We start from the raw sequence: 18,016 nt of genomic DNA, 5'->3' as shown, positions 1-18,016 counted from the left end.
TGCGCATCATCCGCAACCTTCAGCCACGTCATCCGACTGCCAAAGACCGGAGCTTCACGTTTACCAATCGTCAAACGTGCCACAACAAAACAAACATCATACGAAACAGCTTCCCTATAGGAGTTGGAGGAATCGTGAACATGTATTTAGTCTTTACGTAAATCAAATACGCACAATAAAGTGAATGTATGCAAATAAAAGTCAACAAAACTGTACTGCAATTCTGTAGTAGGTTTCTTGGGTTAATGTAATTTAAACAAAACAATTGTTAACACTATGTGGGGGGGGGGGGGGGGGGGGGAAATCAATGTCGGAATTAATACAGTACTGTGGTTTTTCACATTAAGAATAGACTTGTAACCAATTATCAATATTTTATTTATTTACCTGGGGTTAAAGACTTGCGGGTGATTCATATGGAAATGTGGATGTGGGGGGGGGTAATACTAGAACCTGAATTTAGAATGCTACTTATTACCTCAATAAATGGTCAATGGTAAATAAACTTCGCATGACAAAACAGACATTTAATAGAATACAAAGTAAGACAAAAATAATCTTTAATTAAACTGTAATTACATTGAAATGATAAAATAGGATTCTATTAAACTTAAAATAATTTGATGCAAGCATCTTGTCTTACCATGCAAAAGCTGACATTTCACCCTTTAAACAGCAAGCTAATACTGCATCACTATTGCTTCTGTTGATTGCAGCCATTGCCTAAAAGGCACAACTGATTTACAATCATTTCTACATAATATATCGAATTCTGAATAATGAATCAATTTTCATGTAAATCTCCAGAATTAAAAAAAAATATCAATATCAAACTGTCAGTAATCGTCACGTGATAACAGGGAACCTATTGTAGCCGGCTTAATTTCACTACATTTCTTAAGAGTAATATTTGCATTCATCACGTACATAAATATAAATGACATGCTGAATTTGAGAAAGAGCAAATCATTTATCTACTTAAACAGTATATCACTGTCATACACACATCTGCTGGATGCGTCTTCCCACTTCACAAAGATGACACAAACTTTCTGTGGAGAAAAATAAAGCACTTTTAAGCCGTTAGTCCTAGCCATATGTATAGGCAAATATTTACTTCATTTATATAATTAGGGCTGTCAAACGGTTGAAAAAAATTATAGTTACGTAATCGCAATTTACGTTTGTTTTTTGTTTTTTTACCTTTACTTTACCTGTTCATTGGATGGAGCCTATTAATTTGTTCGATAAAATGTGAAAAAAAACATCTTTTTTTTTTTTTTTTTTGCTTGATAATTGTTGCTATTTGCAGTCAGTAGAGTGCAAAATTTAGTTCACCAAGTCATTTATCAAAATATATGGTACATTTGTTGTAAATATTAAAAATAAATAAATAAATGAATAAATGAATAAATGAATAAATAAATAAATAAATAAATAAATAAATAAATAAATGAATGAATGAATGAATGAATGAATGAATGAATGAATGAATAAGCTAAAGTTAAAAGAGCCGTTTGAGAGCCAATCCACTGAGCCGGTCCAAATGAACCGACTCACCGAAAAGAGTCGAAAATCCCATCACTAGGGCAGATGTTCAAATGGGGGCGGTCTTGCGGCTGCAACCTTAAGGGAGCTATCAGTGCAAAGTGTGGTTAGCTTCTCCATTATTTTCCATTTGTTTGCAACATCGGTCAACCGGTCGTGGTTAGCACATGCCTGTGCGTAGTGTCGCTCCTCTGTTTTACTCACAGTTAGCACAAATGACTGCAGAGTCTTTGTCAATAAAATGCGCTGTGATCCCCATGTAGTTATCTTTATCCACAGAAGTCCTTTGATCAACTGTGATAGCGACGTTCGCTGCTATTTGAAGCATGTTCATCCGCTGAGCCAACTCGTCCATTCTTGATACTACGGTCCCTCTCGACAGCAGATTGTAATTGGTATCCCCCGATGCTGCTTGAATGACCGCTCTCAGTCCGTCGTCTTCAACTATGCAAATTGTGCAGCAGTTTTTCACTATCCACACAACCAAGGAATCGGTTCCCTTGTCACTTACAGCTTTAGTTATTCGCTCACCAACACCAGTTACACCACACTCCCGCAGCGTTAGTTGGCAAGACCCTTTGTGCAAACTTCAGCAGGGTGCTTTGCTCGAAGATGATAAAATAAAAACGTACAACTTCGGTGATATGTGAATTCAGCTCGACAAAGTGAGCAAACTGCAGTAGATTTCTCCAACGTGTCGTCGGGTAACTTTTTGAAGTAAAACCTTCCGCCCAAAAGTCCATCTTTGCGCCACAGGTCGTCGTCGAAGCAGTACAAAGGCAGTAAAGAAAAGTTAAAAACAAACAAACAAACGAACAAAAACGGCTTAACGCGGCCTAATTTTTTTAAGCGTTATTTTTTTTAATTAATCTCCAAAGCTAACGCTTTAACTTTGACAGCCCTAATACCGTATATTGCGCTCTGGGCACTATATTTAGTGAAATTATCAGTGAAACGTTTCCTCACTTTATGATGTCTGGCAGACGGGCGTCTTTGTATAATCCATTATGTAAATACCCTAAAGCACCTTCAAATGACACAAACTTGACTCGCTCCGCATTCTGAGTACTCACTGCTACCTCGTACAGCTGGCGGGAGATGTCAAACATATTTACAATTATTTAATGTAACAATTTCACATTTGGTAAAAGCTAAATATTCATATTCATACTTGCTGAGCAGAGTGAATGTGAACTGGATCGTCTTCTGCATGAAGGAAAAGTAGTGGGCTTCTTATTCTTCTTAAACTGCAACATCATGTAAAGCAGGTGAATATTAGTTTCACCAAATTACAACAAATGAACTTTTAACACGTTGGTGTTGCTTATAGTTAAAACTTACTTTTCCTCAGTGGGAAGGACAACTTTATTTTCAGCCCATGGCTCTGGAAAAAAGTATCCCCAGCCAGGAAACGTCCAGTAATACTTTAAAAAATGCAAATAAATCAAAATCAGCATTGTTGTGTATAATATAAACTTATGAAAAAGCATAAGCGGCAAATGTTGGCGAAGCTCACCCAAGAAAATACATGGCATGTTAATTTCTCTTTAGCTGCATTAACGGTACCTTCGAGAATCACGCCATCCAAAACAGTACCTGCTGATGCAATCACAGTACAATGGAATAGTATTTCATAATTGGTATTTGGTTGTGTAGTTGATCCCACCTTGATCTAATAGTTTGATTGCAGTGTTAGTGGACACTCTGCAAAGACACAAAGTACAACAAGGTTTATACAGTTTTTAGCAATTACCGTAAAAAAACAAAACAAAACACCATGTCATCCTCTGAAACATTGTAGCCAGTGCTTCTAAATCAAAATAAAGATACATCTTGATACATGTTCTTATGTTTGAATTGCAACAGCAGGAACTCTATTTACTCTATTATATAAGGCATGGCTTAATTTAGACTCGTCACAAAAATAGAAAATAAGTGAGTTTTTCAGTAAAAGACCAAGAACAACCCCCACAAAATCAGCAAATATGTGATTTGGAATATTCATATTGTAGATATTTATTTTGTTTACCACTTTGTTTGTTTTGTACACCAGCAGTCAAAAATTGTGTATACTCTGCCTTAGTAACGCTGAATGTAAACATTTGCAACTCAAACTGACGCAGTGCCAAGAGAATGTCCCCAGAAGACGACCAGGCTGCTTCCACTGCGTTCTTTGACCCACTTATACAAGTGGAGGGCATCTGTAGTGAGTCCAGCTTCAGTTGGCTCACCACTTGAGTCTCCAAAACCTGTCGGGGGTTCACTGAAGACAGTTAGGTGCAGTTTCTCCATGTCACCACTAGATGGCCGTCACACAAAGCAAAAGTTTCACCGTATGGCAGGCTGACTGCCTGCTATTTGTAAAAACCTTAGATTTCATTTCATGTGAGGAATGGATAATGACTGCAATGATTTGGAATGAAAACGTGGCTAAGAAATGTAAATCTTTATTTTCACCAACCTCTGTAGTCTGGCACCAACACATGGTAACCAAGTGCACTCAATACCTGTTAAAAAAATAAATAAATTAAGTCTTACTTGTCATCAGACTAGCTTTACTGACTTAATTATTATTGTTAAAGGATGCATATGTTTGTGTGGGTGATTATTACTCACTTTTGTAACTCCCACCCGATGAGTCGCTGCCCTGTTAAAATAGTTTGTAAAAGAAACAAATTGGCTCATGACTTGGGGGAAATTTTAAATATTTTATCATACTTCCAAATGCATTGTCTAACATACCTTGTTCCTGTGTTCCCATGTAGATATATAAAAACTGGATTTCCATCACTTAATGTGTTTTGGTACCATGCCAAATTTTTGCCTTGTGCCTCTCTCCATTTACTTTCAGGGACTGTGTGCCTAGAACAAGTCAAAACAATACAAAGATAAGAAATGGATCATTAAAATTTCATTTTTATTGAATATTAGACACTGGACTCACCATACACCAAGAGAGATTCCTTCCTCTGATGTGAAGTACATGTTGATGGTGTGATTTAGGGAAAAATCAGCAGGTTGGCTGAGGTCAACAAAGAACGGAACACTGACTACAAATAGAAGACAAGCATATTTTTGTAAAGCAAATCAAGGATTTATATCTGTATTGGGAATTCACTTACTTCTGTGCTTGTAAACAACGTGCTGGAATAATCCCCGTGCCATGATCAGTGTGAAAGGAACCAAAGCAAGGATGACAAACAGTGCAAATAAACGACTTTTCATCCACCGGGACCTAGGCAAGGACAGCAGATTCATATATATATATATATATATATATATATATATATATATATATATTTATTAAGTATGGCATTATTTCCATGTTGTCCCTGTGCTTCAGGGTTCTCTTGTCAATTTCAGGTGTCAGCCTTCAGAAGTATATATGTGTGACTATACAAAAAAAAAAAAAAAAAAAAATCTACAATTGGCATATATATACTACTGATTTACAATATGTTCAAAACATATCTATTCTGGTTGTTTCCATAATAATAAGATGAATGAGTTGAATGATGTGATGAGGATGCCAAGACTCTTACAGCAATCGGTTTGACCTTGCTCGAGGCAACAGCACAAAAGAGGGTGCTCTTCAGACTGTTTCCAGTTAATGGACAATACATTCCCTCCCCCTCCATTAAGACTCTAATATGACAGAAGAGCCCTTTGAGTGGAAAGACTGATTTCTTCACACCCCTCAAGGGAAACATATGAGGTCATTACACCACCAGCCTCACAAAAGTAGAATAATTTGTCCAGACTTGGTAGCACCAACTTCTGTATGAATGCATCTAGCCTGTTGGCTAGTTGACTAGCTCGTGCAGAACTGTCATCATGGTAAACAGCAAGTGTCATATTTCGTATCCCATCGTACAGTACTTGCACTGAATATTACAAGCGACAATGACCAACCATTGCATAATTAACGTGAAATAAATAACAGAATATGACTAACTTACTCTGCTGTCTTGTGCTTTCTCCGAACTTCGGCTGTTGCCTGAGCGGAGGTTGGCACATCCTTTTTAGTTCTTTGTCTCATTTTAAACAGCAATTGCAATTCGTTGTACTGCCCAAATGTCTTTTCTATTGTTATTGAATTTGTCGGTTCAAAGTTCACTTTTATGACAGCCTGGGAGGAGTTTGCTGCATTCGAAGATGGTTGGAAGTCTGACTTTTCCACTGTTATGCTATTATATGTTATGATATTGTAAATCAGTGGACTTTTCCGAGTTTTTATTTTTATTTTTAATTTTTTTTTTTTTTTTTTTAAACCTTTCCGAGTACAAACCAGGAAGTGTGTACGGGAAGTCGGGGGGAAAAAAAGTACAGTTTTTCACAGATGGACTACGATATGACGTCACTCTCAGCACACTGTAAAACTAGAAAGCTTTCTTCATTCGTAAATATTTGACATAACTTTACATAACGCAACGTACGTGACAGTATGCCTCTATCTCCCTGCATGAAATTATACTATGCACTACTGAACTGAATGAAATGCTTGTGAAATAAGATTTAAATAAATAAATAAATAAATAAATAAATAAATAAATGAAACAAAATTGCGAGAAGACGAGTTTGCTGGAGGTCAAAATGAGTTTTAAGACCAAAATAAATAAACAAACAAACGAACAAAAAAAAGTATCACTATTTGGTTGTTTACTTTCATCTCGAACGCTTTCAGGTCAGAAGTGGGGGAAAAACAAATCGGATATTTTCGACTTCCGACTATCCTCGAATGCAGCATTACAGTTTAACTTAAGTCATTACAGTTTAACCAGTCATAAACTGCAGCCTCCTTAACCACACAGCACCAAGCAAAAACGTTTATAGTGGTCGAAGGAATCGGTGTAAAAACGATACCACTTCTAAATTTATGAAAATGGGTAGAATGTTTTCCAATAAAATGACATCTTCTAGCCTGTTGACAATGTTTGACAGATAATCTTTTCTCGTTGCAATTACAATATATTTTAATTGCATATGGACATTTTGAACCATAGCCAATTATCGTGCAGTGCACGTTGACAATTCAATAAAAGATCATCAAAAAATCTGTACTAAAAATATATTTATTTAAACTATGCCTTCACACAAGACATTTTTAAATGTTAATGTTGGACCATTTATACACAAACACAATATGGTCTGATAAGGCAAACAATAAACAGCAAACAGGAAGTGGTTGTTTTGATGGCGGTTAATTGAATTCAGCCTTTTCAACAACTGTGACTCATTTTCAGCCCTGGGCTTTCATGGTTTAAATCAGCCGATTTCACAAAGTTTGAATGAAGGTACACGTTTAACTTTAGCTTTATTAGTGTAGCAATCTGTACTAGTTTACCATTCCTTTCAAATTTCATCAAAAATCCAAATTACAATTAAATGTGCGTACAAGATCGTGACCAGTGTTTACTTGAATTAGTATGAGAACATAAATTAAAATTGACAAAAACGGACCAATAGGCAAGTGTACATAATAATGGAATAAGACACTACAAAATTTATCATTTGATGTTGAGTCTGCAACATTAGGGCTGTTAATACAACACTTCCTGTTCTGCCTCTTATTTGAAAATATTAGCATCACTTCCGGTGTACTAGTGGACTGACGCCAACTTTACAATCACAAAGCTCACTATGAATTTGTATTTTGTACAGATGGCCAGAAGTTACATTGGTATTGTTGCTGGTCCTGTGACTTCATAACAACCCTAAAGGCAATGCAGTTATTGCTCTACATAAAATAAATGGCCCACCTTTGCATATCAGTACATTTATATGAAATGGCAAAAATAGATGTAATTTTCATGACCACTTTTTATTTGCAGATTTTAAAAACGGATCCGGAGGAAATTATTGTGTGGGCTGGAATGGCAGCTACGAGTAGTGCTATACGCACTACTCGTAGCTGCCCAGCCCACTGGGAAATCGCCACAATGTTGAAATTACCCCTCTGGGCCTGATATAGCCGACTGTACAATACATAAAGTACCAAACAATGGTGTACCTGCTAAAATGACCAATAAAATAGCTCACAGTGTTTTACTCCAGCAGTTGCTGCTGACCCAATAAAAAAGCCCATTTTGGGTCCCCACCCATTCTGCAAATCCTGTCTCAAGTATTTGGTCAAATGCAGCACCAAAAGCTGTTATCTTTAACATAGAATATGGTTATTTGAGCAATCTGGGCTTATTCAGGAAATACAGCTTTGCTCATCACTTGTTTTGTTTTGTTTTGTTTTGTTTTGTTTTGTTTTTTAGTCTCCCAAAATAAATATATGATGAAGGTGGATATACCCTGTCTGGTAGTTTTCTTCTTCACAGGGAAAAGTCTGCCTTGGATTTCTGGCAGCAGGATGAGCGGTGTGTTTGGAATAAAAACTCAATAAAGCCCCACTGGAATAACCAGAGGAAGAATTGTTGAGCAGGTTAAAATGAGCACCAGTGATTGCATCAAGCCCGACTTGTGAAATTTCGTGCTTGCCGGAAGTTGTTCATTCACGGTGGAAATTTGTTATGAATATTTGAGTATTCCGCAAATTAGCACTTAATTTCACAACACAATAGTTAAACACTCACCCTCACACGCATGCATGCACTCACACATATAGTCATATTGTAGACTCAATGCTCAGATATTGAAAAAACAACAACAACACTTTTGTCTGGTTCTTTCAGGACGGTAAGAACTGACAGGCTGCAACCAAATTAAACAACACCATATAAAATAAGGTCCCTGTGCACGCTTAACAGGTAGCCTATTTGCAATCATGACTTAAGTCCCCTTGACCTTTGGTTAAGTCACCAGTGTTTGCTGATGAAAGAGCCGCTGGTGAAGATGGATGACCAGTTTCAGAAGCACGGGGCTCTGGCAGTATAAAGGATCCAGCACTGAGGACACCAGCTGTCGGTGAACCTTCTGGCAACTGCTGGGTCAAGTACACGCCAAATGTAACCTGGAAATGCCAGAAATAACAAACAACAGGATGTAGAACCAAATATGTGTTAATTATTGACTTGTGGGACTTGATGCGATGAAATCGCTCGGCCTTGACTCACCTTTCCATTGCGGTACGCAGAAAGAGACATCAGAGGCTCTTTTGTTTTGGTCCCAGTGTTCTGGTCAACTCCAACCATTTGGCAGCGTGCACATTGACCTCTGACCTTTTGATTGATCACACAGGAGGCATATTTAGCTTGTCAAGAATCTACTTCCGACATATTCAAAGACGTCATCTCACCATGAATCGAATGTTGCCAATAATCAAATGTGACCAATTATCTTCCTCGAATGGTTCAACCCCTGAGATGACGAAATTGGATCGGAACCGACTGATGATGTTTTGTGTGTCGAGCTCGGGATAGTCTTGCCTTTGAAGGGAGTCGTGGAAATGGCATGTTATTTTTATTGCGCTCTCAATATGATACAGTGTTATGTAAATGTAGAGGCGTTGTCACATCCTGATGTCTTTCACTGCGCAAAGTGCACATGGAGTATTTTGAATAAGACAGCATGTGTTCAAACCTGCTGCTCATTACTTTTTGAATGAGCTCCACACTTGTACGGTTGATCATCAGATACTGAGCTTCATTCACCAGGGAGAGAGACGAGGAAGTGACGGCTGGAAGGGAAATACTTTATATTACCCATCTATTTCAGGCACTCATCTCTGCTGGAAATCCTCAATGAGTGTGAAAATTGAAGTTCTACTCTACAAGGTGGAGGAATTACTGCACATAAATGGCATAATCAGAATATTTTCTGTTACACAATATTGAGCCTGTGCGCGCTCAATTAAATAGGGAGTGATATTGATCAAATATACTGTCATTGAACATATAGTTTAAATTGGAAGTCAACCTTACACATTTCTCGACAATAATGTTATGACGTCACTAGTTATGTGACCTCACAATTCACCCACAATTCTCCAACAAATGCATTTTTCCTCAAATACGGTATTGTAAAGCTCCCTGAAATTAATTTATACCAAAATATATGTACAATGTGGTTAACAGGTTAAATACTACACTTTGTAATCTAATCCCACTACACATGTCATCTCATCAACATCACACAAGGCACAAATTACTCTTGAAAGGAAAATATAGGAAATTAAAATGCACCAGTTTTAGTGTAACTTCTATAGGCCCTGACCTATGGAATAATCTGGACAGCAATGTCAAACTATCTGCTTCCCTACCAATATTGAAAAGAAAATTGAAGACTCAACTTCTGCAGAAATATAGTTGTTTGATATTGTGGTACAGTATTTGCTTTCTCTCCTCGCATTGAATCAAATCATTTTTTTTCTTTTATTTTTTTTCCTCATTTTAATTGCTCCAATAAGTTTTATTTCATCTATCTGAAATAAAACCATATATTACATGTTTAGCTATACTAGAAGCTATTTTGTATTTTGTAAATATATTAATAGTATGTCCACTTTTTAGTACACTACACTTTGTTATGTAAATCAATTTCTTGCTCAGGGTGGTGGTTTTTGGACCCCCATTTAATAAGCTTATAGCTTCCTGGGGTGTCCCTTTTCACAATTTAAACAAAAATACATATTCCGATGTAAGAAGACTTGTTGAACACACGGATGTGTAATTGTATTTATGGTTTGTGATTTTTGTGAAATTGTGGAATAAACAAACAAACAAAAACCTCACTAGTCCAAACATGACATTGTGATTAAAATTACATTTGTGGAATATGAGTTATACAGCAAAATCCAGCCATTTTTATCTATCTCAGGGGGGCGGTCATTTTGCCACTTGATGGTGACTAAAGATGACGTCATAGTTGCTCAGGCAGCAACCAATCACAGCTCACCTGTTTTCTGAAGATGAGCTGTGAATAGTTGTTATCTGAGACCTGAGCAAGATTGATGTAATCTTCAATCGACAGCAAGTGGCAAAATGGCCGCCCCTGAGATAGAAACAAACATATGGATTTTTCTGCTTAACTCATATTCCACTAACGCTATATTAACCAGAATACCATATTTAGACTAGTGGGGCTATATAAAACATATTATTGTCAATACTTTTGGGGAGTTGACTTCCTGTTTCATCACTACATTGTCCAAAAATGAAAATATATTTGGGTGTACAACATAACACAACTCAAAGGTCAAAACGCTAACATCAGCTGGGGTATATGATACCCTAATGAGTATCAAAACTAGATGAATAAAGTTTATAGCGTAGCCGTTTGGTCCGTCCTAGAAGTAAAATTGAAGTGTTGGAATACGGAGCATAGTAAAATCTACCTGTATCAGACGTCCTGTTCATGCGTCGAGTAAAATGAGGACTTTGTCTTATCAGGCGGCATGGCTGTCCAAGCAAGTCTGAAAGCCACGACGCAGCCTCATCACCACAGTCGATAGTCTCCACCCTGGGGAAAGCAGGAGGATTTGTGTTCAGGAAACCCCCGGGGATGCACAGTTTGATAGCAGAAAGAGAAGATAGTACACTTTGTACAACATGAAATCCAAGAATCAACATTTACATAGCCGTTGAAAGGGGAAGTCAAGTCTCAATGTTCTTATCTATAAATTGGTCTATGCATCTCCACCAAACACATCATTCTAATTAATAATGGGGTTGTGGAATATGAATTAAGCAGCAAAGTTTCTATCCATCTCAGGGGCGGCCATTTTTACATTTGCTGTCATCTTAAAATTACATCATAAGGGCTCCTCTTGCAAGTGTCACATCTCAACTCAACTTTATTCATAAAGCGCTTTAAGAACAGGCGTTGCTGTATACAAAGTGCTGTACATAAACATAAATATCGGTTGTGTAGTAAAGAATAAGGTAAAAACAAGAACAAAGCAAACATTTTGAAGTGCGTATACAAGTTTTTTTTGTTTTTTGTTTTTTTACAAGTAAATGAATTTTACATCAGTAAATGAATAAGAAGTAGGCGAGTGAATAAATAAATAAATAAATGCATAAATAAGTAGACTAAACATCAAACTCATACACACCACAAAACACCAAGAACAAGTCTCATGGTGCGCCAAAAGCCAAAGAATACAGATGTGTTTTAAGACGTGTTTTAAAAGAGGATAAAGAGGTGGCAACAGCAAAGGCTCGATCTCCTCTAAGCCTCTGCTTAGCCCTCGGTACCTCCAATTGAGTCTGGTCTGCTGACCTGAGGCACCGGGCAGGTGTGTAGGGGTGTAAGAGCTCGGCGAGATAAGGTGGGGCAAGACCATTGAGAGATTTGAAAACAAATAGAAGAATCTTAAAGTGGACTCTAAATTTCAAGGGCAGCCAGTGAAGAGAGGCCATGATAGGGGTTATGTGTTCCCTCTTACGGGCACCAGTAAGGAGACGAGCAGCAGCATTTTGGACAAGCTGGAGACGCTGGAGGGAGGACTGGCTGATTCCAAAATAAAGTGCATTACAGTAATCCAGCCGAGATGTAACAAACCCAGAAGATAGGTGATTGGTCATTACCTGAGACCTGAGCAACTGTGATGCCATTTTCATTCGACAGCAAGTAGCAAAATGGCTGCCCTTGAAATGGAGTGTCATGTGTTCAATGTTTAATGGGGGGTGCATATAACTAGTTATTATTGTTGAGAAAAGTTTTGACTTGACTTCCCCTTTTAAAAAAAACTTTGAGTCATCAAAATGTAACGACACCTCTTTAGTCATTGTTTCATTTCCCATAAAAAGTTTCGTTCGAAGTTATGAGGCTTTAAAATGTTATTTGTAGTCAAAAAGGTCTAGGGTGCTGTAAAAGGAGAATACAATACTACAAGCGGCAAGTATAAATATCAAACAAATATGAGTTGTTTCCTGTCCACAGCTCACCTGTCACCACAAACTTTACTCTGACAGACTGGAAAGCTTGCGTGCATTTCAGTCCTGATTTCCAGTGGAACTGAAATGGTATTCATCCCTGCAGGACAGTAGGGAAAAATCCTTTAAGAAAGAAAAATTACAGACTGATTGACAGCTTTTTTTGTTTGCTTGAGCAGTGTGTCACTCTCAGAGAGCTGACGACTGACGGACTGACTTGATGCCTGCAGGAGCAATTCGTTTGAGGACAGATGAACTTGTGGGTGAATGAGGCACAAGCGTGGCTCCCTTTTCTGACTCAAGCACACGCCATTTCCATTTACCACCATCCAGCTTCTGTCATATAGTAAACCCTGAGGTCCGACTGGCCAGTTCTGGGCCTAGAATAAATGGCAAAATGCACTGTGTAAGTATAGAGAATGTTGAAATGCTGATAGTGGAATAAATAAATAAATAAATAAATAAATAAATAAATAAATAAATAAATAGATAAATAAATATATATATATATATATATATATATATATATATATATATATATATATATATATATATATATATGTGTATATTATTATTATTATTATTATTATTATTATTATTATTATTATTATTAATAACAATAATAATATTAAAAAAATGGCAAAATGCACTGTGTAAGTATAGAGAATGTTGAAATGCAGATAGTGAAAAAAAAATAAATACAGTATATATATATTTATATGTATATGTATATATTATTATTATTATTATTATTATTATTATTATTAATAATAATAACAATAATAATATTTAAAAAAATGGCAAAATGCACTGTGTAAGTATAGAGAATGTTGAAATGCAGATAGTGAAAAAAAAAAATACAATATATATATATATATATATATATATATATATGTATATGTATATATTATTATTATCATTATTATTATTATTATTAATAACAATAATAATATTAAAAAAATGGCAAAATGCACTGTGTAAGTATAGAGAATGTTGAAATGCAGATAGTGAAAAAAAAATAAATACAGTATATATATATTTATATGTATATGTATATATTATTATTATTATTATTATTATTAATAATAATAATAACAATAATAATATTTAAAAAAAATGGCAAAATGCACTGTGTAAGTATAGAGAATGTTGAAATGCAGATAGTGAAAAAAAATATGTATATATTAATAATAATGATAATAATAATAATAATACTAAAAAAATGGCAAAATGCACTGTGTAAGTATAGAGAATGTTGAAATGCAGATAGTGAAAAAAAATAAATTATATATATATATATATATATATATATGTATATATATTGATGATAATAATAATAATAATAATAATAATAATAATAATAATAATAATAATACTAATAATAATAATAATAAAAAGTGAAATAATAACATAAAGTGGATGCTCATACCTCAAATGCACCACATGATTTAATGGGATATATGTAGATGTTGGTCAACGTATAAGGCCCCCCACGGCTGTCCGAGTACACAGGTTCAAATCCAGTTTGCGACACTTTCTTCTTTTCTTCAACTTTTTGTTTTACATCATTGACTTTGGTTGTTGTCTCATCATTTGATACGCTAGCTGATTTAAGCCTCTCTAGTCTTGCATGGTCTACTGTCGCTGGTTTCTTCACAAAGCACTCGGCAACAAAACTCAGGAACTTTTGACAGTCGTCAAACGATGACATGTAGCCAAATGACACGCGAACAGATCCGGTCGGCTGCCCATCCACCAAGTCGATGGTGTCTCCGCAGACGTGGCCAGCCTGGAAAAGAAAAAGACAAAGTTTCATTCAACAAGCACGGATTTTGAAATACTGTAGTGTATTCATGCATTTCACATTTTTTTTTACCTCCAGGTTTCTCCTCATCTGTTGATTTGTGATCCCAAGAAAGCTCTGACAGGCTCCGGTGTTGCAAAAGCAACCAGTGCGCACATGAATGTTGTACAAACTTGCCATTCTTTCTACCTGTAGGAAAAATATTATTCCACTCATAAATGCTGCCAATGCATCCACAACATGATTATTATTATTTTTTTTTACTTCATTTGGCATGACCAATTCAACATATGCACCTGAGAATATCCAATTATTCCTCCATGCGAGTCGATAAGGTTGAAGTTTAGTATTGCGCCTTGGGTGCTTGGATTGTCAAATTGACCTTGTGTGTACATCTGGGCCACTGGTCGCCCGTTGCCATGGCAAAGACTTGACAGAAGCATGTACGTGTAACGTGCTAAGCCAAAGGTGTGCTGTTGTATGTTTTGCATTCCCCCTGAAAGAAAGAAAAGGAACAGAGGACTGTTGTTCCCTCCACGTTTTCTTGTGTCACTGTTATTTACCGGTGATCTTGTACAAAGCTTCAAAACTGTGGTTGAGGGCGATGACGTCCAAAAACGAGACAGTGCCATCTTCGAATCTTAACCAAGAAAAAATAAAATAAAAACATTGCATAGCACGCTATGAATGTGCAAATTTAGAGTGTTTTCAGAGACTGTCTATGCTTGGCAATGTTGTTCACGGCTTTACCTGTCAGAAAGGTTTGCAGCCTGCACATAATAATCTTCTCCAGAAATGTAAGCCGCTGCTGTGCCTCCTCCAAAATAATTCTTTTTTAGTATGCCTGCTGCGTGGTTGCGGACAAGAAGAGCCCCTAGACCTGTAGGGAAGCCAAATATCTTGTAGAAGGAGATGGGAATAAAATCAGCAGGGCAGTCTTGTAGGTTTAGAGGAGAACAGCTGACAAGCGAGGCTGCATCCAGCAGCACAAACCACTGGCCTCCATGGTCACACGCTGGATAAAGACGTCTTGCCTGGATGCCTTCTACATGGCTAAAGGGGTACTTAGTCCCTGAGAAGTTGCTCTGTGCCGGGTAGCAGAAGAGATGTGGCGTCTGACAAACCGCCTCTTCACCCTCAGTCTTATCTTTTGCCCTATTTTCCACTTCCTGGGGGGAGACGGGCAGGGTAACTACTCCCCGGTTAGACGTTAGTCCTCTTATGCCAACAACAGATGTATGGTTGTCAGTGAGGTAGCAGAAGTGACTGCCCGCCTCGCTTTCTGTCTGCGACCTCCAGGGGAAGACCTCTGCCGCTAATTTGATCGCGGCCGTACAGCCAGAAGTGAAAATCACTGAGTACTCCTCAGGGGTGGTGTTGAAATGCTGCAATATCCTGAAAGAAAATGATCTTCTTCTTTTTCTTTAAACTCATTTCATGCAAGGTAGTTTCAAAGAGGGCACATGGGCCCATTTAGAATGTGTTTTAGGGCATGATTGGAGCTCACCTGTATCTGACCCTCTCCACGGTCTCATGTGTCAACCTGCTGCTGGGGTTGTGGCTGTGAGGATTTCCTATTAGGAAGATGATGCCGTACATCAATTTTAGCGTTTCACAAATAAAAACAAATGTGGCTTTACACACCATAAATGTTCCTTGAAATATCCAGGCAGTAGCTCCTGACCAGTGATTCCGGGTACAAAGTAGTTGCCGCGTGATCCAAATATACAGTGCCTTTGTACAATAACAAGAACTGCACTGTACTGATAGTTAACTTGAAACCACTCACAGCAATTCGCAAGAGGACACAATTATTACCTTTAATCCGCGTGAACTCCCTTTCAAGCACGTCCTCCAGGCTTTCTCCGTAACCATAACAACTCCACAACTCCTTAAAGGTTTCTAAAGAGTTAAGTTTGTGGAAGTCCATCGCGCGTCTTGCGATACGGGGAAGTGTCCGTGCTCGACGCAGCTTCACCCTGACAGCTGCTAGAATGAAGACAGTTATTGATTGATTTCTACGCTCAAAGTCCGCTGACCATGTGCTTAGTTTCACAATCCCATGAAGAGCACGAGACCAAGGTCCCGCTTTGTCATGGTCTTGTTTTCACTTTAACAGAAATTGCTATTAATATGAAAGTTACAAACTGCTGCACTGAAGGGGGGAGGCAACTGCTTGGTGACCCACCCACCTCAGAGGGGCATCCAATGCCCTCTTTCCCTGGTGGATTAATAACTTATAAGGGGCATCAACATATCTTATTTTACACTTGATGCATATAGTATGTATTAACCAGCAGAATCTTTTTAACTGCACCCCACTTCGACAAACTATTTCATTACTATGACCAAAACATTTACTGATTTGTTTGTTGACTTACTATTTATTCATTAATCAACTGTTGCACCTCTAATTGTAAATAACATTTAAAAACTATTAATTATTGAGCAGATTTCTGTATTCCCATGGGGATAAGCAGTATACAAATTGGACGAAGGAAATATAAAGGTAATTCATTACAGTAAAAATAAGTTTTCTTCAAGAAGGAAACTGTTTTATCTTCTCATTTAAACTTGGGGAAGAAAAGGAGGAAAAAGGTAAGGAAGGAAGGAGGGAAGTCAGGAAGGATGACCGCAAGGATGCAAAAATAAAAAACAACTCTGTGACTGAAGTACGCCCTAAGTGACACTTACTTGACATAACTTCATACAATATACAAAGTGTGTCAGAAAAGTTCCAGCAGAGGGATCGCAAAAGCAGGGCTGGATTGGACATCTGGCATACAAGGCAGGTGCCCGGTGGGCCGACGTCTTTTGGGGCGGATGCAGTGCTTTTTAATTATTATTTTCCTCCATTTTTACCGCAAGAAACTGGCCCACTGTTCAGATATGCTAGTCCATTAATCTGTTCCAAACATGGACAGAAAACGCAATCAACATCAGTCAATAAGGGCATGGCTGAAAAGACGGGGAAAGGAGTGATACTCCAATTACTTCATTGGGAAATACTCGTAGCACGCAGTTTTGATTTTATGTACTTTTTGTGACACCAGTTGTAGAAAAAATATTTCTGATACTGTGAATAGTGCAAATTGTGAAAACATATTGTTGACATTTTGTACTCAAAACATCCAATAAGCAATAAATGGAAATATAACGGATAACATTCAAAATAAGAAAGGGCACAATATACAGTAGTTTTGATGGGCGAGTACCCGATACCGATACGTGGCCTTATTTCAAGGTATTGATACTTGTGAGTCGTGACAGAGGCTGATACCAGTAATGTGGCACTTTTATGATCAGGAAGTAGAAATTAGAAGAATAGAAAACTCTGATTAATTTCATGAAATTTTAAGAGAAAAGTGATATACTGGAATATAGAGGTCTTTAAAAATGATCTGTCCATATTTTATTTTATTTTTTTATGTATCAAAAGTAGTTGTGATAACAATACTTTGCATAGGTATGGGGTATGCCACGGAAGAGGCGGGACTGTTTTTGCACATCAGTTTGTTTGTTCGGTTGGCGACGTGTAGGCTGCGTCAAAAATTCATGTGCTTCCGACTTTGTGCCACTCGGTTGCGCGTTTGCAACCCGGACCGGAAACAAACTGATGTGCAAAATCACGTCCCGCCTCTTCCATGGCATATACCCCATTGGTGACTACTCAAGAGTTGAATACTCGTACAGGTAACAGTCTGAAACAAGGGTGCCCAAGTTCGGTCCTCGAGAGCCCCTATCCAGCCTGTTTTCCAAGTTTCTCTCCACTAACACACCGGATTCATGATCAGGATCGTTATCAGGCTTCTGCGAAGCTCTCTGATTAGCTGATCATTAG

General features: G+C 37.5%; 2 protein-coding genes across 3 annotated transcripts; both read right to left on the bottom strand.

Annotated features, from left to right (window-relative positions):
• Positions 1-506: 506 nt before the first annotated feature.
• LOC144001656 (lysophosphatidylserine lipase ABHD12-like) lies at positions 507-5,830 on the bottom strand. 2 transcript variants are annotated; one of them, XM_077496155.1, is made up of 13 exons: positions 5,508-5,830; positions 4,671-4,783; positions 4,493-4,598; positions 4,291-4,410; positions 4,165-4,195; positions 4,010-4,055; positions 3,668-3,797; positions 3,215-3,252; positions 3,065-3,144; positions 2,890-2,972; positions 2,720-2,795; positions 2,515-2,636; positions 507-1,052 (listed from the first exon to the last, which is right to left on the bottom strand). In XM_077496155.1, exons 1-13 carry the CDS (start codon positions 5,585-5,587, stop codon positions 1,031-1,033), a joined length of 1,047 nt encoding a protein of 348 aa, XP_077352281.1. In that variant the 5' UTR covers positions 5,588-5,830; the 3' UTR covers positions 507-1,030. The 2 variants fall into 2 exon arrangements, with proteins under 2 accessions (XP_077352281.1, XP_077352282.1); XM_077496156.1 differs by having other exon boundaries at positions 3,065-3,147; positions 5,508-5,810.
• A 772-nt stretch (positions 5,831-6,602) lies between these two features.
• mocos (molybdenum cofactor sulfurase) lies at positions 6,603-16,234 on the bottom strand. The gene is made up of 15 exons (XM_077496298.1): positions 15,994-16,234; positions 15,820-15,909; positions 15,683-15,749; positions 14,926-15,570; positions 14,739-14,815; positions 14,472-14,671; positions 14,248-14,364; positions 13,801-14,160; positions 12,589-12,751; positions 12,384-12,471; positions 10,829-10,953; positions 9,076-9,172; positions 8,792-8,921; positions 8,610-8,714; positions 6,603-8,506 (listed from the first exon to the last, which is right to left on the bottom strand). Exons 1-15 carry the CDS (start codon positions 16,103-16,105, stop codon positions 8,309-8,311), a joined length of 2,574 nt encoding a protein of 857 aa, XP_077352424.1. The 5' UTR covers positions 16,106-16,234; the 3' UTR covers positions 6,603-8,308.
• Between the last annotated feature and the right edge of the window lie 1,782 nt (positions 16,235-18,016).

The sequence above is a fragment of the Festucalex cinctus genome, chromosome 14, assembly GCF_051991245.1.
Source record: "Festucalex cinctus isolate MCC-2025b chromosome 14, RoL_Fcin_1.0, whole genome shotgun sequence".
NCBI classification, from domain to species: domain Eukaryota; kingdom Metazoa; phylum Chordata; class Actinopteri; order Syngnathiformes; family Syngnathidae; genus Festucalex; species Festucalex cinctus.
The sequence above is the reverse complement of the archived record's forward strand: the minus strand, read 5'-3'. Positions and strand labels throughout refer to the sequence as shown.

Coding starts and splice junctions, on each gene's coding strand:
- LOC144001656 (XM_077496156.1), bottom strand. CDS start 5,587: ATGAGACAAAGAACTAAAAAGGATGTGCCAACCTCCGCTCAGGCAACA. Junction 4,411..4,492: donor GGAATCTCTCTTGGTGTATG/GTGAGTCCAGTG, acceptor GACTTGTTCTAG/GCACACAGTCCCTGAAAGTA. Junction 4,196..4,290: donor CATGGGAACACAGGAACAAG/GTATGTTAGACA, acceptor CTATTTTAACAG/GGCAGCGACTCATCGGGTGG.
- mocos (XM_077496298.1), bottom strand. CDS start 16,105: ATGGACTTCCACAAACTTAACTCTTTAGAAACCTTTAAGGAGTTGTGG. Junction 14,365..14,471: donor GAATAATTGGATATTCTCAG/GTGCATATGTTG, acceptor TTTTTCCTACAG/GTAGAAAGAATGGCAAGTTT. Junction 9,173..10,828: donor GAACAGGACGTCTGATACAG/GTAGATTTTACT, acceptor TTTCCCTTCCAG/CCGTCACTTCCTCGTCTCTC.